Source organism: Diabrotica undecimpunctata, chromosome 9 (assembly GCF_040954645.1).
Source record: "Diabrotica undecimpunctata isolate CICGRU chromosome 9, icDiaUnde3, whole genome shotgun sequence".
NCBI classification, from domain to species: domain Eukaryota; kingdom Metazoa; phylum Arthropoda; class Insecta; order Coleoptera; family Chrysomelidae; genus Diabrotica; species Diabrotica undecimpunctata.
The window spans coordinates 83,589,024-83,612,779 of NC_092811.1; the positions used below are offsets into that span (position 1 = coordinate 83,589,024).

General features: G+C 35.8%; 2 protein-coding genes across 2 annotated transcripts in view; one reads left to right on the plus strand and one right to left on the minus strand.

The window, feature by feature from the left end:
* LOC140450203 (uncharacterized) overlaps positions 1-23,756 on the plus strand; it is an 83,776-nt gene that overhangs the window by 21,553 nt on the left and 38,467 nt on the right. The window contains exon 2 of the mRNA XM_072543675.1: positions 11,867-12,082. Within this exon, the coding sequence (XP_072399776.1) occupies positions 11,900-12,082 (183 nt within the window). The 5' untranslated portion in view covers positions 11,867-11,899. The remainder of the gene's footprint in view (positions 1-11,866; positions 12,083-23,756) is intronic.
* On the minus strand, positions 2,637-3,863 carry LOC140451199 (uncharacterized). Its single transcript, XM_072544935.1, has one exon. The coding sequence runs from the start codon at positions 3,861-3,863 to the stop codon at positions 2,637-2,639; it is 1,227 nt and encodes a 408-aa protein (XP_072401036.1).

The following is a 23,756-nucleotide window of genomic DNA, read 5'->3' on the forward strand; positions in this document are numbered from 1 at the left end:
CTTTCAAGCGCTTTGAATATACTAGCTACGGACTATATAAGTCCAACCATTCATGGTTAAATCTTTTTTTTTTTTAATGTACAGCATCTCTCACAAAATCATAATCTGTAGACATCACCCAAATTTCTTTCAGCAAATTCATCTTTTCTTTAACTGACAGCGTAGATACACTTACCACGTATCTGCCAATATCATAAATGTGGTCATCAGTCTCTAAGGATGGTAACTCGGTATCTAATACTTCTTTGTCTTTCTTATTTCCCAAGGCCGGCCCTGTAGGAACATCTGAACTAGTTCATGGAAAATCCAGTTTGCTTATTTTATAATCGCATTCATCTCTGCAATTAGGCGCCGGAGAGCTTGGATTGTTTTTTCTTTTCTGGCCTTGCGAGCCTAAAAACATAGAAAAATGCTGGTACCCCAATATCTTCATGTTTTCTTACCTACTCCCCATTCTTTAGTTTAGGCAATTGTTCACAATGAAAAATTTAAAATAATAAGGAAGAAAATCGAAACGAAATTTTTATGATTGAATATATGTGTGATAAGTATGGTATAGGTACCTACCAACATGAAAAAATTTCTGAGTTCTATTAAATTTAGGTTGGCATTTTTAAGAACAGTATCTGCATTTCTGGGTATGGGGGAGCAAAATATTAATTTTTTGCAGCCCAAAATATTATTTTTTTCCAAAACTTGTTCAAAAAACAAAAAATTAAAATATTTAATTTTGTTTTAATTTTTGTGCATGACTTTTTTGTGACTCAAAATGGGTATAGACATTGCTTCAAGAAAATCAAGAAAATAGTTTTAAGGTCATGTCAAGAAAAAAATTTTCATTTTGTTTAGTTTTTCTCAATAACCTATAAGTATTTTTCCACATGTATTGGACATTCGTTATCATTAGAGATCTAAAAATAAATTGACGCCATACAAAATCCAATATGACGCTTATAGGAAATAAAAAACTTGATTATAGTTCCATCTAACCGAAACGTGGTAATAAAAAACTATCAAAAAAATATTAGTTTAAAAAGTTTCTTAAAAAAATATTTTCCTTTTAATTTTCTCGCAAACCAAATAATGTAAATTAATTCTGAGTACACTATCCATCAAATTTTCTAAAAATTCCCTATTTAACCAAATTTCGAAATTTGTTTTTAGTCAAAACTTTTCAAAAGATAAAAGACGTCAGTGTTTTTTGCATGAACCAATGTGACTGCAATCCAAAAAATTATAGGCAAAGATTAAAAAAATATATATTAGAAAAAATAATATTTTTATACTTCAAAAAATGCCTATTAGCCTATTCGATTAAAAATTTAATTTTCTTCAAAAAACCTTAATATAACAATATCAAAAACAAAACACACATCTTTGTTTATATTTAAGTGTCATACGAACATATTCAATAATAAAAATTCCTTTTAAAAATGATAGTCAAGACTAATCAATAGCATAACTAATCTAGTATCTAAATGTACTAGTTATAGCTTACCAAGTGGAAAAAATTTCCGAATATCCATCGTAAAACAAATACACTAAAGACACACTCGTACAAATATCAAAATTCGGGGATCACTCTTGCAACTTATTACTTCTACATCTACTAAAGCTAAAGAATGACTGAAAAACTGAAATGAATAATGAATCCTAGAGCAAAGCTTGTGCTCAAAGTTCAAAGAATCTAAAATTCGTTAAATTGCATATTTGGACTTATTAGTTGTTCTTGGAAATACTTCCGGTTTGAGCTAAATGTATTTCCAGAACTCATAAGGCCATCAAAATATTTGGTTCTACGAATTCAGGGGAGGTTGCTGTTGCTTTCAGATTTAAAAAATATTAGGTAAATAAAATAATAGCAGATTTCAATCAAAATCAATCAATTTCAATCAAAAATTTTCATTAAAGTTTTGTTAAGTTTATGTGGTTTTTTCGTCCCAGCTATAATGTAGAAACAGAGTGGTTGCATTCAAAATCAAGATTAAGTTACAACTTTGTATTTTTCTATATTGCTTATTCACCAATTTTGGTATACCGACAAAAGGACGCGGAAAAAAGGACGCATAAAAAAGGACGCGCGAAAAAAGGACGCGTGGAAAAAAGGACGCATGAAAAAAAGGACGCGTGGAAAAAAGGACGCATATTATTAATAAAATACTATAAATAGTTTATTTTAATTGACAATAGCAATTACCCCCGTTTATCCCCTATATATAATTACAGAAAATGATTCTACCTAACCTAAAATCGGTTACGGTAAAAGTAAAAAGTGAAAAATATTTATATGAAAAAAACTTGCCTTCACACTTTATCCAGGCTTAGGACTGGCAGCAGAAGCTGGCGCGTTTACAAGTTTTTTTTTATTTTTTTTTAATTTTTTGCTTTTTTTGGAATTTTTTTGTCATTTTATTTTTTTTGTTTTATTTTTATATTAATTTTTTTGTATTTTTTTTATGTTTGCAACTGAAAATTGTGAGCAATGCCTCTCAAATATTCTAAAGTTGGCCTGTCAGCATAATCGGCAACAATAGCCCTTATCCTGTTTGCTGTATCTTGATATTTTCTTTTGCGTGGAGGTATATTGCCCGAAATGTACTGCTCTATTTTCAAAACATATAAATCATATTCTTTTTTTAGAGAATTAATAAATTTCCAAATATTCGGATGTGCACTATTGAGAAGAGAAGAAAGAAGCTGTTGTGCCATCCTTCGACAGCATTATTAGTTCGAGGTATATCTTGGTCTGCCAAATCGTAACAATTCCATACATTTGCTGGAAAAAGGGGTTGTCTTCGATTTCCTCTTCTAGCTAATCTCCCTATCCAAGTGTCTTCAAAGTAATTAATCAGCGGCACTAGTAGTTCTTCATTTTGTGTATAAAAATCGCTATTGAGCAACTCCTCGTACACTCTGACTACATGGTTGTCTGGAACAAACGCAAGAGCTGTCAATTGTCTTAGGTGAAGGACGAAGTCAGATTTCTCAATATATCTACGTTGCAATCCGGCACTTTGAATATGGCGCCACATACACTGCGAGAAATGAAAAAAACATCCGCGGATTCTCACATTTGGGAACTCAGTTTGTGCAGCATTCATTGCCGCTCTTTCAAAGTCCATCATTATTGTTAGAGGGCGCAAGGCCGGATTCAACACCTTTAGTTGCTGAAAAACACGTGTATAAGTCTCTTGTGTTTTGTTCGTTAGAAGTGAAAATACAGTCGGGATTACATTACTGTATCGCACTCCATGAATTGTGTATATTTGAGAAAACAATGGTGGTGCTGAGTTAAATGTTCCATCGGCATACCAATGATCGCATTGTTCCCTAAATCTTAAATTTCTTTGTGTTGAAAATAACAAAATACGTTCTTCTTCTGGCCCGCTATCAAATAATAGAAATAGCTCACCCCCTGTAGTTGTTTTATATTCTTCAGGAAGCACAAGTTCTTCTAAATTTCTCGGATTTGCGGGCGTACCTCCTAGCTCGTTCCGAACTCTTTGCACAGTTTTTTTTAACGAAGACACTGATGGAAGTTGTGCCGTAGCAGCTAAGGAAAGTCCTTGAGAAATTTCACTTACTACACCTTGGGTGGAGTGTTCCAGTTGTTGTGCAACTTCTTTCATCCGGTTACAAGCTTCTTTTGCTTCAATCTTTGCCGTGTCTGCAACGTGATTATGTTCTGTGGATTTTGTAATTTCATCCACAACGGTATGCACTCTTCCTGTACATTTGCACTTATTATAAGTAGCACACTTCCAAATTGTCTTTTTACCAATCACTCGCTCTTTTTTATGGAGAAATCCATTATAAAGTAACAAGTTGTTGCCTTTTTGGCTTTTCACAAACGCTAACACCATCTTAACAGACTGATATCAATTTGTAAAATGTTTTCTTGTTAAGAACAGAATAAATTACCAACCGCGACAAGTTTCCCCTATATAAACAATTTGGTTAATGATGTTTTGTTATATCGGACCTTTTGTAATATTCATTTCTTAAAAACAATTATCAAACAATTAGAAAGTTTTATTTTCTTACTAATCGTTTCTATTTACATTCTTAACATTACCTGCGGAATTTACCAACCTTCCGGTTCGCGTTAAACCCTCATTAGACCCCTTCCTGGGCTGGTACTTGGGTTTTTCTAATCCCATACATAATTCTGATAATATGGAATCTAACCTGTTTCAATACCAGAAATCTTGAATCAACATTATATTAGTATTTATTATTTTACTTAAGATATTTTAGTCCTAAGCCTCGATAAAATGTGAAAAATAATTATATGAAAAGTTTTTTTCATATAATTATTTTTCACTTTTTACTCTTACTGTAACCGATTTTAGGTTAGGTAGAATCATTTTCTGTAATAACATATGGGGATAAAAAGGGGGTAATGGCTAATGTCAATTAAAATAAACTATTTATAGTAATTCATTAATAATATGCGTCCTTTTTTTCACGCGTCCTTTTTTCGCGCGTTCTTTTTTTGGCGCGTCCTTTTTTCCGCGTTTTTGGTCTCGCGTCCTGTTTTCCGCGTCCTTTTGTCGTAGATTCACCAATTTTACACTTGCCTCGTCCTCTCTAGGGAGACGCCTATGCATGTCATGTGAGACATAACCATTATATTTGTAAAAGTGTGTATGTCGACCTTTGGGAAGTAGATAAATTATATAAACATTGACAAGTCTTCAATACATTACATTGGCAATTATATAAATTTATAATAACTGTTTGTAACGTTTTACGTCGTGCGTCGTCTTCCGTTCTTTCCATTCTCCCCTGCTTTCTGTTTTGGCATTTGTCCATATTTAACCTTCTTTCTTTCATTCCATTGTCGCTACCCTCTCTCTAAATTATTCGTGGTTCACCTCTTCCACGTCTTCTTTGTAGTGTCCAGTCTAGTATCTGCTTTGGTAATCGATCTTCTCCCAGTTCCAGAACGTTAACATACCACTTCAGTTGTTTATATTATATGTGGTCAATGATTGTGTTTTCAACGTTCATAAATCTGCAGATAATTGGTAACTTTTTCTCAAAGTGATTTTCCAGGTGACCTCCTCTAGCAGGTTGAGCGCCGATGCATAAAAGCCAAAACTTCCCCGTGGACCAACACCGTTTTTTGTCATTTTCTTTTAGTTTTTTTGTATCTTATGACTTCCGCGCGAAACATTTTTTGTTTTTTTTTGTTAGTTTTTGAGAAAAATCGAGCAGACACCGGTGTCTGCTTCGGCCATACAGGTTGACACAGCAGACACAGGTGTCTGCTTTGGCCCTACAGGACGGCGAAGCAGGCACCGGTGTCTGCTTTGGCCCAGCCGTTTGCACTTGTGTCGATCCAAAGTGTAGTCGAAATGTTCCGATTCGATATCCGATCTTGCAATTTTACCGCTCATACACATTGCCTCGACGTAAATTAGGTTAGTTTGTTATTGCACGTGGTGATAAACAGGTGCATGTACTGTTCAAAATGACGAATCGTGGAAAAAGGATGGTTTAATTTTTACTGATCAAACTCGGGATCATATGTGACAATACTTTGTATAATGGTCTGGCATATCTTTCTTTGATTTTCTCGGAAGATATTTTTGTCCAATAGAACCGTGTTCATCATTTTTATAACTTTTCTTGCTTACATATTTCCTTCTTTTGTCTGTCTATTTCATGACTAAATATTTGTAAAATCAAAAGATGGAAAAGGAAAGTATTTTTGAAGAGTGTGAACAATTTTTTTTTTTATTTTTTTTTGGTATATATCATAAGAGAGAAAATTTTGCCGGAAATATTCTCGACTGGTATGAAAGTTGTGCCTGGCAATTTTCATCAGAATTAAATTTTGACAGTTAAATCACGAGACGTCAGTCGAGTGATTTTGTTGAAATTTCATAAGCGAAAATTGCCGAAAGGTAACAAACTTAAATAAAACCAGAAGAAAATTTTGCCGGTAAATAATTTTCTCTCGAATGATATTACAAGACTATTTCACAAAACAATGAATGCACCATATCAACGAAACACAATCTTAATTTATTTGTTAACAATATTGAACGTACAATTATTATAAGCTATAGTAATTTGCCCATTCTTTTCTACCAAAACATGATTTTGTGTATTATTGAACGGTAGCATTTGGGAATTCGAAGGTCCAGCTTTATTTGTTGTTCTGAGATTTTCTACCAACTTCTGGAGGTGACTTGAATCCAGCTGCAGATACGGTTTTAGAGAGCTTGCATTTGAGTGACCCGTTAATTTAATTAACTCCTGTTCAGAAACACCTTGCTTAAACAAGGCTGACACAGCTAAAGATCGATGAGAATGGTTTGTTATTTTATGTTTATTTGTGTCTATTCCAATTTTTTCAGCAGACATTTTTGTCCACTTGGATACGGTGTTGATTCCAAGTGGACAGCTTTTGAACTAAGATCCCTCCTTTCAGTTAGGGTGAACGGTAAGAAAGAGTCTGTCGGATAAAATCTTTGGTCCCCTTTTTTTCATTAATTTCGAAAATAATCTAACTGTGCATAAATTTTCGTTTGATGAATTTCTTACCAGCCATTTGCTGCTAGCCAAACTTTTCCAATCGCCTTGATTTGTTTTGGAAAAAATGCTGTTGTATTCAATTCGGCCCGTTAATTCTCCCATGACACGAAATTAATTCTGGAATAAGTGAATCTTGCAGTTTCCGGCCTCATTGCCTCTCCAAGCAAGTTCGAATGAGCAAAGGTGAAAAAACTTTTTTTCTGCTCCATCGGGGGCTTCCTCCGTTGTAGCTTTGAATGATTTTTAATAGTTCTTCGGTGGATAATGCTTTTGAACTGAGTTTTATTTTTTCTTGAACAATTTGAAGCTGCCTCCGCTTGGTATCTCTGGTCAATCTTGAACATTTGAAAGATATATCTGTGAAAGGGTCGATTTTTATGCCGTACCTTGTAAAATATTTTTCTTGTCCCATTTTTGTCGTAGTATTCCACATTGACTTTACAGACGACTCTTTATAGTCTTCGCCATTGCCTTTTTCTTGTTAAAGGCATAATGCTCGAGAATTTTTGCTAGTTCCGTTATGGTAGTACATCTTTCAAGCGTAAAATTTCCAAATATAGCTTCTGCACTTCTGCGTGTTCAATCACGCAACGAAACCAATTTTTTAATTTGTTCACCTTACTGGCATCTTGATTTTTCGACTGGATTCATTATATCTGTCCAAAATTTATTACGCCTCAATTATGTTTGTCAAACTGACAACAATAGAATTACCAGATACCTTCGTGTCGGGTCTGTCATAATTTTGGAGTCGGAGTTTTGTCAGTAGGAAACGTAGCATTGCTATGACGTTTTATCAGTTAAAAATAGTATAGTGAAATAGTCAAGTCAAAAAAGCTCAGCAAGGAATAAAAATTGTTTACACACATCAAAAATACTTTGCTTTTTCCAACTTTTCATTTGTCATAATTGTGTACAAAAACATATCAGTCTTTTCATTTGTTAAATATTTGTAGTTTTGGTTATATTATATTCATTCTTCATCATTAAGTATCATATCTTATTTTCTTCCTCCTACACACATATATTTAGTTTTGTTTATATTTATCTACAGGCTTCATTTTTTGTATTCTTCAATTAATTTGCGGGTCATATTCTAGATCCTCAAGTTCTTGGGTTAATACCACTTAATCATCATGAAATTCCCATATTTATACACTTCCTCTTCCAGAGTTTTAAGGCATATTCCAAATATATTCTAAAAAGAGTCGATGAGGGGCAACATCCCTATCTTAGACCTTTGTTGATCTTAAATCCATTTGACAAACCATTTATCATTTTCACCTTTATAATTGTGTTTCTGTATAACTCTTTCACAGAGTTATTAGTGTAACACTAATTTTCGTAATTTCTCACACTTCCCATAACGTTGTTTGAGGACCACGGTCATAGGCTTTCTTCAAATTGACAGCTAAAATGTATATTTCTTGATTTTTCCCTTTTCTTTTGCACTGTTTGGGTAATAGTAAAAAGGTGACCAACAGTGGATTTTCCTTTTCTAAAACCTGCTTCCTGTTCATAAACCTGTTATTCTGCTTCCAAGTTCCTATATTCTGCTTCAATCTTGTTTTTCAAAAATTTAACATATATTCTGCTCATCGTAACTGATACTGCAATACCTCGATAGTTCTGACAATCTTCTTTACTTCCCTTTTTATGAATAGTTGCTACATGTGACAATTTTCTCCATTTTTTTGAAAGTTTGTTCCTGTTAAGACAGTTTATGGACCACTACACTCTTTACAGAGGGTCAATCATTTCTTGATTTTTCCCTTTTCTTTTGTACTGTTTGGGTAATAGTAAAAAGGTGACCAACAGTGGATCTTCCTTTTCTAAAACCTGCATTCTGTTCATAAACCTGTTCTTCTGCTTCCAAGTTCCTATATTCTGCTTCAATCTTGTTTTTTAAAAATTTAACATATATCCTGCTCATCGTACCTGATACTGCAATTCCTCAATAGTTCTGACAATCTTCTTTACTTTCCTTTTTATAAATAGTTGGTACATGTGACAATTTCCTCAATTTTTTTGAAAGTTTGTTCCCGTTAAGACAGTTTATGGACCACTATACTCTTAACAGGGGGCCAAGACTAAAGAAAGATATTTTTAATTTCTGAGATTTTTATTCGGATAGGCGAATAAGATTTTTGGATAAAATAATTGATGTTTGTTTCTTGGAATTCTGGCCTTTCATAAGTAAGTGGTATTTTAAAGTAATTTTTTTTATTTTTGTTATATTATTGGTGAGATTTTTTACGATCTTGACGTTAAAATGTCCAGGTAACGTGATTCGAGTGACAGATAACAGATGCAAAAAGCAAATATTGGAATGAATGATGCCTATCGAAGCAGAGGTCATCCACCAATAAGTTGGACTAACGATCTAAAACGGTGCCATCGGAATTGGATACAAGAGGCACAAAATCGAAACAGATGGAAAATAATGATGATGATGATCATTTTTCTAAATTTTGCTTGAGATTCTTTGTACCCATCTAATTTGATCATATCTTGTTTTAGTATTTAAGTATTTTGTATATTTTGATCTTTTTTCTTCTATAGCCTTCTGAATTTCTTTGTCACACCAATTTGGTGTTGGTCTGCTTTTTTCTGTACAGATAAAAAAATTCTTTCTCTGCTTCATGTATACAGTCTTTTATGTAAGTATAGCATTCCTTAGTCTTATTGACCACAGCGTCATCATTAGTGCCGTACACCCCTACGATGCTTACCTAACCTAACTTAACCCATGATGGTAACAATATATCCATGCATTTTTGAGTTCATTTTTATAATTGGTTTATCCTTTCTTTAAGCGCTTATGAGTGAGGATAGCTATTCCTTGTTGTACTCTTTTGTCTTTAGATACTCCGATATAGAAGAGGTCATATATTACAAGGTTTTTAAATCCATTTCAATCCTCTTTATTTGGGATTGAGATCCACGGTGACAGCTGTGAAACTACTCAATCCACCACACAACTGCCTCTTGCGGAGTTAGCAATTATCTAGATAGATGAAATTTACTCTCACAGATCGAATCTGATAGGTAGTTTACAACGGTGGCCACTACATAGTCGAAACTACTTGAACAAATTAAAAATCAAAGACAGAAGACAGTCACATTCAGAAACTCACCAAATAAATAGGTAATTTTAGCAGTTCGGTGTAGCAGCAATCACATATCAGACGTACTTAAGGCTAATTGCAATTTACAAATTCTTAGAGAGACAATCCCAACTAGAAAGTGATGCTTCGAAGAATCTAGACAAAAATATGCTAATAGGGGAATTATTAAAGTTCTCACTGTGTATTGTGTAATAGCAAGAATGGAATTTCAAAGATAAAGGAAACACATTACAATCAACTGCTAATATGTAAAGAATTCCAGCAGATAATTGTAAAAAATGTATAGAGCATGTCAAAAAATTAGAAGAAAAATACTTACAGTTCCAAAATATTATAAATAGAGTAGTTCTAGATTTAATCGATAGCGATGATAGTGATTTAAATGTACTTAGACCATAGTTAAGCTTAAAATTATTTTTTTTTTGTATTTTTTACTATGTTAATATATTTTAATATAAAAGTATTACTTATATGTATTTTTCTTTTACTTTGAGGGATTGCCGTAATTTTGATACAATGTATCAGTATAAGTCCGACCCCATACACAACTATAACTAGAAGATTAAATCCGAAATATCTTACAACATACAGTACAAGGAATTATGTTTAAATTGTTTTTATTTATTTATGTTTTTTAATAGTCGGTGTTACTAACCCGAGGCATTTTGCAAATCCAATTCGCGTGAGCATGCTCCTAAACAAATTGTTAATATTTTATTGTGGTATGTTGTTTCCTTCTTTCAAGAGCAGACTTACGGCGAAGTCATATTCTTTTTTTACGTATATCCCACAAATGCTCCATACGGTTAAGGTCGGGCGGGCAATAGGCCACTACATAATAGTGATAATCTTCTACTTCAAAGAAGTCTGTAGTTACTCTGTTGATATGTGGAGGTACATTATCAGGCATGAAAATTTTATTTTTTCTCACTGCACTTTATGAGATTCTAACTACAGATTCTAGAATCAAATCAACATACCTGCGAGCTATTAAAGTTGGTTGAATGGAAATTAAAAGTTATTTTTCACCGACCATATAACTTCATCAGAACATTACACTTCCTCCTTTATATCTGTGAATAGAAATGGCTGCTTCCGTTCTTGCTTGTCTTTCTTGTCCTCTAAGTTCACGAATTCATCGGTCATATGATTTTACATAAATCCTGGTTTCGTCTGAAAATAGCACATTTTGACAATTTCCAATGCTCCAGTTTTGAAAGACACCAATTTAGGCGATCAATCTTGTGCTGCCTGGTTAACTCGGGAACCCGTAACTGTCGACTGCTGTATAATACTTAGGCACGAAGTCTTCTTCTTATTGTTTTAACTAAAACACTTACATCTGTACCTTCCAAAAGCTTCTTTTGGAGTTGTGGGTGAAAAATTGTTGGGTCTCTTCTAGCTACTTGGACAATAAAACGATCGTAGTTACTTTTTGGAGACTTTATCTTGGTCTATTTTTAAGCGTTATTAACTCTTGATACCTAACATAGGTTTTTGACACAACGTCCCGTGTTACTTCTATCACTGCAGCTATGTCTCTCTGAGACATTCCATGCTCCACAAGACCAATAATTCCCCTTTGAATATCCATTAAGCCCACATAACGCATATTTTAATTTTTGAAAGCGAAAGTTAGTTTATTTATTTTCGTTCAATTTACAACTGAAACACATAGTCTATACCGTATTACCGTGCCGGCTGTGTTACCTTATTTTATATTGGTTTGTTTGTTTTCATTAAAAACCTTTATTCTTCGCAACAATAAAAAGTTTTTTCAAAAGAAATAAATAATGGTTTGAAATACATGGTGATTTCATATAAGTTTGGTTGTGTGTAATTATGAACATATTAAAATCCCATTATTCATTAAAGCAGTCATTAAAAAGAAGTTGTCTACTATCCATGTAATTATTAAGATTCCAGTTCTTTTAATATATATTAAAAATCTGATTTTGTGACGGAATTGTTAAGAATCTCTGATTGCATGTTGTTCGTACTATTGCTGCCGTGAAGAGCGGCAACGTTTTCAAGAAAATTCGTATTTAGTTTACATGGCCCTATAATTCGTAAACTCATAGAAACTTTATATATTTATGTTAAAATATTAACATAAAAAATTAAAAAATAATAAAATACGCTATAATATAACTGTCAAAACAGATAAATCATTTAAATTAATTAATTTTTAGGACAAAAGGAAGTGTACAAAAAAATCAAAAACAATGGCTGTTGAAATTTTAGATCAGGATCATTTCGCTATAAGCGCCATTGTGACAGTGACCATGCAGATAATATTTTTTATTATAGCAGCCACGTTTCAAATGGATAAAGTAACTGATTTTGCCGGTGGGATAAATTTTATTATTTTGGCTGTGTTAACTTTTTTATTGGGACAAGGAGAAAGGGTAAGTATTATTATTCGTTTATTAATTTAGAAGCATATTTCTTTTGTGTAAAACTGGTGTCATTTCAAGTAATCACAAAAATACAGTTCCAGTCGTCGATGGACTGATTCCAGGCAGCTGGAACTAGTTCCATGCGAACCGCACTTAGTTTTTGCGACGAGATTGGGATAATATAAGGGAAATTACTAGCAATTTATATCATGTCCAGAAATTAGAAATCTAAGATAAATGTATGATCCGTTTATATATAAACAGATATTTATATTTTGCGGAAAAAAACACTATAAGAATATCGTATGGTATTTTTGCCAGGGAGATCCTTTCGAAAAGGTTCCAGCGCTATTTGCATCTTTTTGCTGCACTGTTTAAAGCAGCTAGTGTCGATGCACACTTTAGCCCAGAGGGACCGACGGCTTAACGTGTCCTCCGAAGCACGGTGAACGGCTCATATCATTTTTAGAAATAAAAATGTCGTTGTTGGTGCTGAGATTCGAACTCGTGCGCTTTGGCTCATGAAGCTTGCCACTTGCATTGCGTGACACTTATATACTGTATCGTATTTCTGTGCAAAGGGTTTATTTTATATTGATATCATATTCACATATCTTGGATCGCTAGTAAACGCAACAAATACGACAAGCGACGAAATAAAAAGACGCATAGCAATAGCAAACAGAACTGTTCCCGGTCTCCAGAAACATTTAAAAAATAAAAATATAAAACGTGTGGTAAAGCTTAATATATACAAGACCTTAATAAGACCGGTTTTGATATATGAACCTGAAACGTGGACCTTATCTCAAAATGATGAATGATTTCTTGGTATTTTTGAGAGAAAAGTTCTTTTTTTTTTATTAACATTTAAGATTTTTACAATCTGTTTTGCAGTGAAAACAATAAGTAAAATTTTTTGTCTTTACATGACAGAGAGATGTAAGGTCCAGTGACCAAATCATCACGACGCAAATTGGCTTTTTACCGGTAGGATGCGCACATACACTGATACGCGAGCACTAAAAGCGGGACTGATCACAATGGCTGGGTGCTGTTGAAGGCGTAACTCCCACTGCTGTAGGCTCTGTCAGGATAGGTGAGGTAGGTCCAAGGGGTCATGTCGCTTCAATCTCTTCGCTTGTTGGTTGTTGAGAAGATTGTGTGCCAGGGTATTAGGATGCACCCGCAACCTGTTTTGATATTGTTCAGAAGTTTTTTTGCACTCTTCAGACACTGTTAGTACCTGAAGATCTCTATGTATTGCATCATTCTGGATATACCAAGGTGCATTAGCGATTGTTCTCAGAGTTTTGGATTGGAATCTTTGTATTATCATGATATTAGATTTGCTAGCTGAACCCCAGAGCTGTGAGCCATATGTCCAAATGGGTTTTATTATTGTATTGTATATCAGCAGCTTGTTGTCAATCGATAGGTGAGAGTTTTTTCCCAACATCCAGAAAAGTTCTTAGGAAGATTTTTGGGGCTGTAAATGAAAATGGGCTATGGGTGGGCTATTACATAAAGAGAATAACATTTTCAAAACCAGAGGGCACAATATGCAGAGGATAACGATAAAGAAGATGGATTGATGATGTGGAAGAATATCTACAGATTCTAAAGGTCAGAAGGAAGTTGCCAGGAATCGACAGGAGTAGCGACTTCTTTGTGAGCAGGCTAAGATCAACAACGGATCGTCGCGCCACTTACGATGAGGATGATAAATATATATATATATATATATATATATATATATATATATATATATATATATATATATATATTATATATATATATATATATATATATATATATATTATATTTACCCCAACAAAAACTAATTTTAAATTAAATATATATATATATATATATATATATATATATATATATATATATTGAAAAAATAAAAGAAAATAAAGTGTCCATTAAAATGGGAACAAGAATCATAGGAGACTTCACCACAACAAAAGGGCTCCTGCAGGGTTGTTCCACATCTCCAACCCTATTCAAAATATACTTAGAGAAAGCCTTAACTACATGGAAAAGAAAATGCGAAGGCATGGGAGTACCGGTACGGAACGAATACCTATATACGTTAAGTTTTGCAGACGATCAAGTAGTGATTGCACAAGACCAAGACGACCGCAGCTACATGATGAAGAAACTACAAGAAGAATATACCAAGGCTGGCCTAGATATTAACCTCGCGAAAACAGAGTACCTATCTACAAGTGAAGAAGACATAGAAGATCTACAGATTGATGACAACGTAACAATCAAAGGAAAGGATAAATTCAAATACCTGGGGTTTATAATCACGAAAAAGGCAACAACAGAGGAAGAAATTACACAAAGATTAGGACAAACAAGAACAGCAATCCGACAACTTAACTCAGTATGGTGGGATAGACACCTAAATATGAAGACAAAAACGCAGATTTATAAAACATTAGTGCGAAGTATTATGACATATGGGGCCGAAAATTGGATCATAAACAAGAAAAACAGCAGTAAGATAATAGCAACAGAGATGGAATGCCTGCGAAGATGCTGCAGAGTAACAAGAATGGATAGGAGAAGTAATGACGAAATAAAGCAAAGAACATCAATAGAAACAGACATACTAACATATATAGAACAAAAAAGGCTAAAGTGGTATGGACATGTAAGAAGAGCTAGCGACAGCAGATGGATAAAAAGAATAACCGAATGGAGCCCCATAGGAAGGAGGAAAAGAGGACGACCCCGAAAATCCTGGAGGAACGAAGTAGACGACGCCATGAGTAAGAGAGGACTAAACGATGGAGAATGGAACAACAGAGAGAGATGGAAACGGTTGAGCGAGGGAAGGCAGTGAATACTGTAGAATCCCTAAATATATATATATATATATATATATATATATATATATATATATATATATATATATATATATATATATTTATATATATATATATATATATATATATATATATATATATATATATATATATATATATATATAACAGCGCTACAAGCCTTGTAGGCCCCTGGCTTCTAAAAACTTGGTTATTTCCCTCTATTTCTTTCGGCCCCTTGCTTTCTATCTCCAATTTCTCACGCCTATTAGTAACAAGTCTTGCTTTACTGCTTCCAACCACTTCTTCCTCGGACGTGCTCTTCCTTTTTCCCTCCTTCAATATTGTTTGAACATTTCGATTTTCTGGCATTCGTATAATGTGACCAAGCCTTCTAGCTCTTTGGACTCTTATTTTTGCCGTAATTGCTGGTTTTCCATACATCCTTATTATTTTTTTATTCGCTCGTCTTCTCCAAATATGCTCTGCCGTCTTTATTCCTCCGAAGATTTTTCTGAGCACCTTTCTTTTCCAGATATCTACTTTATTTTTTTCCTGCTGGCTTATAATCCACATTTCACTGGCATACATCACTGTGGGTCTGATTACTGTCTGGTAGACTTGCAGTTTAGCTATTCTTGACACATTTTATGATTTCAGTAATGAATTTAGTGACCCTATCGATTTACTTCCCTCCATTAAGCTTTTGTCTATCTCTATTGAGGATCCAGCACAGTTTCAAATTTTTTAATAAAATAAAGCCTACTGATTTCGAAAGACTTGTTTGTAAAATTGGTCCCATTATTTCAAAGCGAGATACCAAAGTCAGAAAAGCAATTAGTGTAAAAGAACGACTGGTTCGTGTGGGAACGACCCACTATAGTACTAAATTATTCTGCCATTTTCTTATAGGCATAATATTTCTTTAATATGTCCTCATAAATTGCACTTGAAACATCCCGTAATTTATATTTCATAAGTTTACACTGATACAAATTAATTAATTGTTCCACATTAGATCTCAATCAATCTTCTTCATCGCCGATCTTTTATCATGACACAAGTGTCAAAAGTAGAGCAGCATCCAACTTTTTGCAATAAGTGTCTGATAGTTTCAATTTCGAACTAACTAATACAACACTAATATAACTCTTTCACTGTTTACATTTACATAATAAAAGTTTATATCTGATACAAATTTCATCCATTTCAAATGTCAGGTCTGAACGTACCTTAAGACGTGGCTGAAATATATAAGATATTGAGAAAGAGTAAATAAATTTAGTATATACATACATATTAGTAGCTTTTAGTAAAAGCTTGCTATTACTCAGATGAAATAAAAGCCATATATCATGGCATTGGAGAACAAATTGGTCAAACTCTAAGTCACAACAGTTATTTCAGTATCTCTACTTCGTTAGTCGTTCGAGCTGATTCCGACTCAAATTGAAAAGTCCAACTAATGTCTCCATAATCTTTGACCTTTCAGTGGTTAGAGCACAGAGGTGTCACCTATTTGGTGGCGAAGAACTAAACAATTAAATAAATTGTTTTCTGTTATCTGGGCCGTTGGAGTGTGTAAATATTGTAGCTTTTAGCAAAAGCTTACTATGAAAGCCACATATAATATTTAAAATTGTACCGTCCGTTGTACTACGGAGGAAAAATATTGCCTCCGTAGTACAACGCACCGTCATTTTCAGGTTACAAGCGAAGCAGTAACATCTCCAGAAGATGCCAACCCCTAGTGTTGGCGAAACGTCGAGAACTAATCTCATAAGACAACGGCCTAACAGCCCGAACAAACAGTTTAACAAATATTTTAACTATAATATAAAACGGTCAAGTCTGTTTTTGAACGAGTTGGTCGAGGGAGCAGAGACAATGTTATCATTAAGGTTATTCCAGCACTCAAAACTTATTTGATAGAAAGTTCTATCTTGATCTTGTAGAAAAATTTTCTGTCTTTATTTTAAACTGATGACTTCTGAGGCGTTCATCTTGATTTATGGTAAATACTTCATCGAGATTTCCAAAATTGAATTTTAGTATTCTAAATGTTGTGATTAAGTCTCCACGTTGAAGCGAAGTTCTAAGGAAGTTAGGTTAACCATACTAAGCCTTTCTGCATAAGAAGGTCTTGTGATGGGGTAGCTCTTTCGGGGCGACAGACTCAGTAAAACACAGGTTTGAAATAAAAATAAATCTATTAAGTATATATATACAATAAATAAAAACTAAAAGAAAAAGGAATTCTACGTTGGATACTTATAAAACAAAAATAAAATGAATTCTACGTTTCCGTCTGGGTCCCGCGAATAATGAATTTCCCGGCAAACGTCTATAAAAGAAAAGAAACTAATTAGTACTACTAATATACTCGCTTTCGCTTCAATTCAGAGAAAGCTCCGTATATGCTCGCAAACAAAATATTTAGCTGTGCAGACCCACGGCAATGTTCAATACACAATGCCGACGGGTTCCGCTTGGCTAAGGACAGAGTATGATCCTCAATACGGAAATCTCTGTCCCGGTTGGTTCTGTGCAGATCCACGGTAATGCTCAATACGCAATACCGATGGGTTCCGCTTGGTTAGGGACAGAGTATGATCCTCAATACGGAACTATCTCTGTCCAGAATGTCTCGCTGGTTCACTACACCGGCGAGTCAGGGAGCCTAGAGCGCTAGCTACAAGACTGTCTAATTCCGCTATTCACACGCCTTAAATAGCCGTTTGAATCCCACTACACCGTCAGGTTGTAGAAGTGGATGCGCAAATATTGACACTCCCACGGTTCGAACTGTTAAACGATCATAGCATCGTTACACCCCCTTCTCTTTGAAAAAAAAAAAGTAACATACCTTTTTTTTGTGTATATGGTGTCTACAGCCTCGTGATGCCATCTATCCCTCTCGGTATCTTTATTACAATCTTCCTCCCCACGGTTTTAAATCTTTTACATGCGCCGTCATCAGCTTGCGGCTACTATTATCGGCCAATTTCAGTTTTACTATTACTGGTGATATCACTGACGTTACTATGTATGGTCCTGAGTACTTCGGCGCTAGTTTGCTGGTGAAAGCTGCACTAGCTGATGATAGATGGTGTTCCTTTTTCATGACTCGATCTCCTGGATGCGGCTGCCAGTCTCTTCGTCTTAGATCGTAATGTTTCTTTTGGTCCTCGAAAGCGTGTTCCATGTGCACTTTCGCTAGTTCTCTTAACGCTTCTAACTTGTTTAAGTTTTCTGCATACCCCTGTATATCTTGTCCATTTGTCGCCTCTGTTATGTCTAATTCCCTTCCGAAATTAAGAAGCGCTGGTGAAAATCCTGTTGAATCGTGTCTTGACGAATTTATGGCGTAGCAGAATTCTGGTATGAATTTGTCCCAGTCTTTATGGTTATCCTCCACGTAAGTAGCTATCATCGTTTTCAGTACTTTGTTCGTTCGTTCTACTGGATTGCACTGAGGTGAGTACGGCGGTGTTAGAATGTGATTTATGTTATAGGACTTTAGGAACGCCTTAAAATTTCCGCTTGTAAATTGCGCGCCGTTGTCCGAGATGATTTTCTTCGGGATACCGAATTGCATGACTACTTTAGATCGTAGAGTGTCGATGATTGAGTTCGTAGATGCTGCTCTTATTGGCTGGGCGACGACCCATTTGGTAAACCGGTCTTGCACGACTATTAAGAAAATGTTTCCTTTTGCAGATCTTGGGAATGGTCCCATTAAATCAACTGAGACAGTATGCCAAGGCTTTTCTACAGTGGACGGTTGCATTTTCCCGGCTGGTTGCATTTGAGACGGTTTATATTGGAGGCACTTCGTACAGGCTCTAACGTAGTCTGCAATTTGTTTAAACATCTTAGGCCAATAGTACTTTTGCGCTATTCGGCAAATTGTTTTTGCAATTCCTAAGTGGCCTGCTGTGGTCGAGTCATGATTTTCCTCCAAAATATCTTTCCTTTTATATCTTGGTACGCATAATTTCCATGGGTTATTAAACTCTGGGTCGGCTAAATTACGGCTGCTCCAAACGTGTTTATATAATTTCCCGTTTGATATTTGTAAATCCGGGAAATCGTCTGGGTTCTGGAGTACATTCCTATATAAATTATCGTACCAACTGCATGATTCCAGTTCTGATGCTAATAATTCCGACTCTGGTTCTTCGCTCTGGTTTTCTTGTGGTTGTCGTGACAAAGCATCTGCTACCTTGTTGAGGACTCCCTTTCTATATATTACCTCGAAATCGTACTGTTGCAGTTCTAAACTCCACCTGGCTAACCGACCTGACGGGTTTTTAAGGTTCTTCAGCCATTTGAGGGACTGATGGTCTGATATGACCTTAAAATTGTATCCTTCTATATACGGCCTCATTTGCTTTATCCCGTACACGATGGATAGACATTCTTTTTCCGTTGTGGAATATTTTGTCTCGGCTGGTGTGAGGGTTCGACTAGCATATGCAATTACTTTATCCTGGCCGTCGTATTTCTGTGTTAGTGCAACTCCAAGTCCACAGTTCGACGCATCTGTTTGCAGGTAAAATGTTTTCGAAAAATCGGGGCATGCTAATACTGGGGCCGATGTAAGTTTTGATTTTAGCTCTTCAAACGCGTTTTCCTGCTTATCGGTCCATTTCCATCTTATCTTCTTCTTCAGAAGCATGTTTAGCGGTCCTGCTATTGTCGAATAGTTCTCTATGAATCGGCGGTACCATGATGTTATTCCTAGGAACCGGCGGAGTTGACGCACATTTCTCGGTGCTGTAAGTCCGGTTATAGCGTTGGTTTTCTCCGGGTCGGTTTTTATTCCTTCTGCTCCAACCACATGTCCTAAGTATCTGAGTTCTGACTGGCAAAACGTGCATTTCTCGAAGTTCAGCTGTAATCTGGCTTCTTTCAGTCTTCGGAAAACTTCATGTAGGTGATTTAAATGCTCTTGGAGCGTTTTAGATATTACTACGATATCATCCAAGTAGGCAAACGCGAATTCCATATCGGGAGGTATTACCTTATCCAGTAGGCGTTGGAAAGTGGCTCCTGCGGAATGCAGTCCGAATGGGGTGGTTTTGAACTGAAAATGGCCTTTTCCGGGTACGCTGAATGCTGTCACTGGGCGGCTTGTTTCTTCTAGGGGTATTTGAAAATATCCCTGTTTCAAATCGAGGGTCGATATAAAATTTGCTTCCTTAAGTCTATCCAGAATTTTCGATATTCTGGGTAACGGATATGCGTCCTTATCTGATAGTTCGTTGACTTTTCTAAAGTCAATGCAAAATCTGTACGAGTTATCCTTTTTCCTAACTAATACAATCGGTGAACTCCAACCACTTGTGGAGGGTTCGATGGTTCCTTCTTTTAACATCTTGTCCACTTCTTGGTTGATGATCTGTAGCATTGCGGGATTGTGCCGCCTATAAGGCTGCTTGACTGGATCGCACTTTTTCTTCAATTTTATTTCGTGTCTTATTAAGTTCGTGGGTCCTGTTATGTTCTCAAACTCCCTTAGTTCTTTTCTTAGGAACCTTTCTAACTCCGTATTTTGAGTGGAGTCTTTTAAAGTGTTACATGTCTCTTCTTGATGTTGTATGTATTGTTTGGTCGTATGTTTATCGAATTTAAGTTCGATAGAATGGTTCCTGAGGAATTCCACTCCTAGTAGGGCATCTTCCGTCAACCCTGGCATTACTATGAATGTTTGTCGGGTTTGTAACTTATCGATCTCGCATTCAATTGTTAACTTCTGGTTAAGCTCCATTGACGCTCCATTTGCTAGTCTTGTTCTCCCGCTGTAGCTATCTAGAGAGTCCTTGTATATCTGAGCTATTCTATCCCCGACGTAATTTTTAGTAGTTCCTGTATCGATGAGCGCTCTGTATGTTCTTTGCCCTATTTTTAGTGATGCGAACAGTCGAATGTCATTGCTTGCTGGCTGTGTAACGGCGAAAACGAATGGAGTCGAATCTTGTTTTACAGACTGGGACGACTCCTTGTTCTCCAGTCTGTAATTCGTTTCCCTGACGCCTGAAACAGCAGTCGCTGCTGTAAACACCTTCTCTGCCGCAACGCGAACAAAACTTTTTCCATGGGTTTTTGCAGTTTTTACGGCTGTGACCTGGCATCTTGCATCTAAAGCATGCCGTTTTCGCATCGTACTCTGCTTGCTCCGTGCGTCTCCAGTTTCCACGGCAAATCTGATTTGCTCGGGTCTTTTCGTCTTCTAGAGCTTCGTATTCTTGGGCTAAATCCTGTAATTCGGCTAAGTTTCCGAAATCCCAGCGGCGAGCATAAAGCTTATATTCTGGTAACAAATTTTTGTATATCCTTTCGAGTTCTTGGTTTTTGGAAAAAGAGCCTTCTCGTCTGATTAATGTTTGAATCTCCGTGATATATCTATCTACTGGTTCGTTCTGTCTCTGTCTTCTGTTTCGGATTTCCTCTTCTAGTTGTAGCAAATATCCCCTGGGATAGAAAGCTTTTTTAAAATCTTCGCTGAAATCTGTCCATGACTTTCAATTTTTGTTGTTGTTTCTGTACCATAACAAAGCGTGGTCTCCTAATAATTCAGGTAATGCTCTTAGTAGATCTTGTTTATCGATCTCGTAGGCCAAGCTTAATTCGTCTATCCTCTCTAAGAATTCTATTGCATCCGAATGTTTCTTGTCGAAGTGTGTGTTCCACTTTCGTACTTGATTTAGCAATTCTGGTTGCCCCATTTGTTTCGTTATTGTTAATTCCTGTAATTGTCTTCGGATGCCCGAAATTTCCTGGGCCAGTGTGTCGGATTCTGTTCCCTTGGAAGTTTTTTCTTTTGGGATTGTTCCTGTAGCTTCCTCGCGATTTTTAAAATAGGTTCTGAGTCGTGTTCTCAATTCGTCGACGGTTCCCTTGGGATCTAAGCCGTATTTTTCGGCCTCGCTCTGCAATTCCTCTTTGCAAAGTCGGTTTATCCACGACGTACCTGTTACTGAGTCTGTGTCTTTATCTGTCGGCATTTTATTAATTTTGCTCGGGCGCCAGTTTGTGATGGGGTAGCTCTTTCGGGGCGACAGACTCAGTAAAACACAGGTTTGAAATAAAAATAAATCTATTAAGTATATATATACAATAAATAAAAACTAAAAGAAAAAGGAATTCTACGTTGGATACTTATAAAACAAAAATAAAATGAATTCTACGTTTCCGTCTGGGTCCCGCGAATAATGAATTTCCCGGCAAACGTCTATAAAAGAAAAGAAACTAATTAGTACTACTAATATACTCGCTTTCGCTTCAATTCAGAGAAAGCTCCGTATATGCTCGCAAACAAAATATTTAGCTGTGCAGACCCACGGCAATGTTCAATACACAATGCCGACGGGTTCCGCTTGGCTAAGGACAGAGTATGATCCTCAATACGGAAATCTCTGTCCCGGTTGGTTCTGTGCAGATCCACGGTAATGCTCAATACGCAATACCGATGGGTTCCGCTTGGTTAGGGACAGAGTATGATCCTCAATACGGAACTATCTCTGTCCAGAATGTCTCGCTGGTTCACTACACCGGCGAGTCAGGGAGCCTAGAGCGCTAGCTACAAGACTGTCTAATTCCGCTATTCACACGCCTTAAATAGCCGTTTGAATCCCACTACACCGTCAGGTTGTAGAAGTGGATGCGCAAATATTGACACTCCCACGGTTCGAACTGTTAAACGATCATAGCATCGTTACAGTCTTCTCGGTCCAAAGGAATTCGAGTGGCTTTTCTTTGAACGTTTTCCAACAAAGTATTGTCTCGAACCAAATCAGAATACCACGTTGGTCCAGCGTATTCAAGTATGGGTATTACGTAGAGAGTGTAAAGTTTGCAGAATGATTGCATTGAAACTCTCGAAAAACACCTCCAAATAAGATACAGTCTGGAGTTCGCACTTTAGAAATTGAGGTAATATGTTCGGACCAAGTTAGGCTGCTGTTTACGATAACAACAAGGTCGTTTTACGAAAACACAGAATCTAATGGCTGCCCATTAACAAAGTATGGCACAAGTGGGCTTTTTTCACCAATTCGAATCACTACACATTTGTCCACATTTAAGGGTAGTAACCATTGGGAACACCAAGTTCAAATAGAGTCCAAGTCCATTTGGAGGGTTAGCTGACTTGTGATTGGATTGGCATATATTTTTGTGTCATCAGCGTAGAACGATATTTTATTTGAGACATAATAAGGAACATCGCTGGTATAAACCGTAAAAAACAGAGGTCCAAGGACAGAACCCTGAGGCACTCCACTTTCCACTAACCTGTCCTGTGAGAAAGATTCGCCAACTCTAACTTTGTAATATCGATCTGTCAGGAAATCATCAGATTTCCTGGGAAACACATAAACAAGAAGGTTCCTAAACTATTTGAATTTGGACGCTGTTTAAAATAATCCTCTCGCTGGATGGAAAGAAATGCTTTTTTTTCCTAAAAAAATATTAAAAGGTGAAAATCTTTTTAAATCAAATAATTTTACAACTTCTTTGAGGGAAAATTACATATTTATTATGACTTCACATCAACAGTTATTACAAATAATATTAGCAAAATTTATCAACAAAACAATGGCGCTATTTGTAACGATTTACAACAAGCTCCAGACGTTGGGGATACTTGTAGGAATTAAAATTATTATTAAAATGAAAATATCTAGATTTTTAACGGAGCTTACATTGAGGTTAACCTTCAAACAAAAAATTTAAATTCATTTTTATGTACCAAATGTCCGAACAAGAAACTACTAACCGACATATGTCGAAATAAAATACTAAACCTTTTTGAAACATTAATTTTAATTATAATAGTT

What these genes read in the sequence shown, in the direction of transcription:
- LOC140451199 (XM_072544935.1), bottom strand. Translation starts at nt 3,863, where the DNA reads ATGGTGTTAGCGTTTGTGAAAAGCCAAAAAGGCAACAACTTGTTACTT.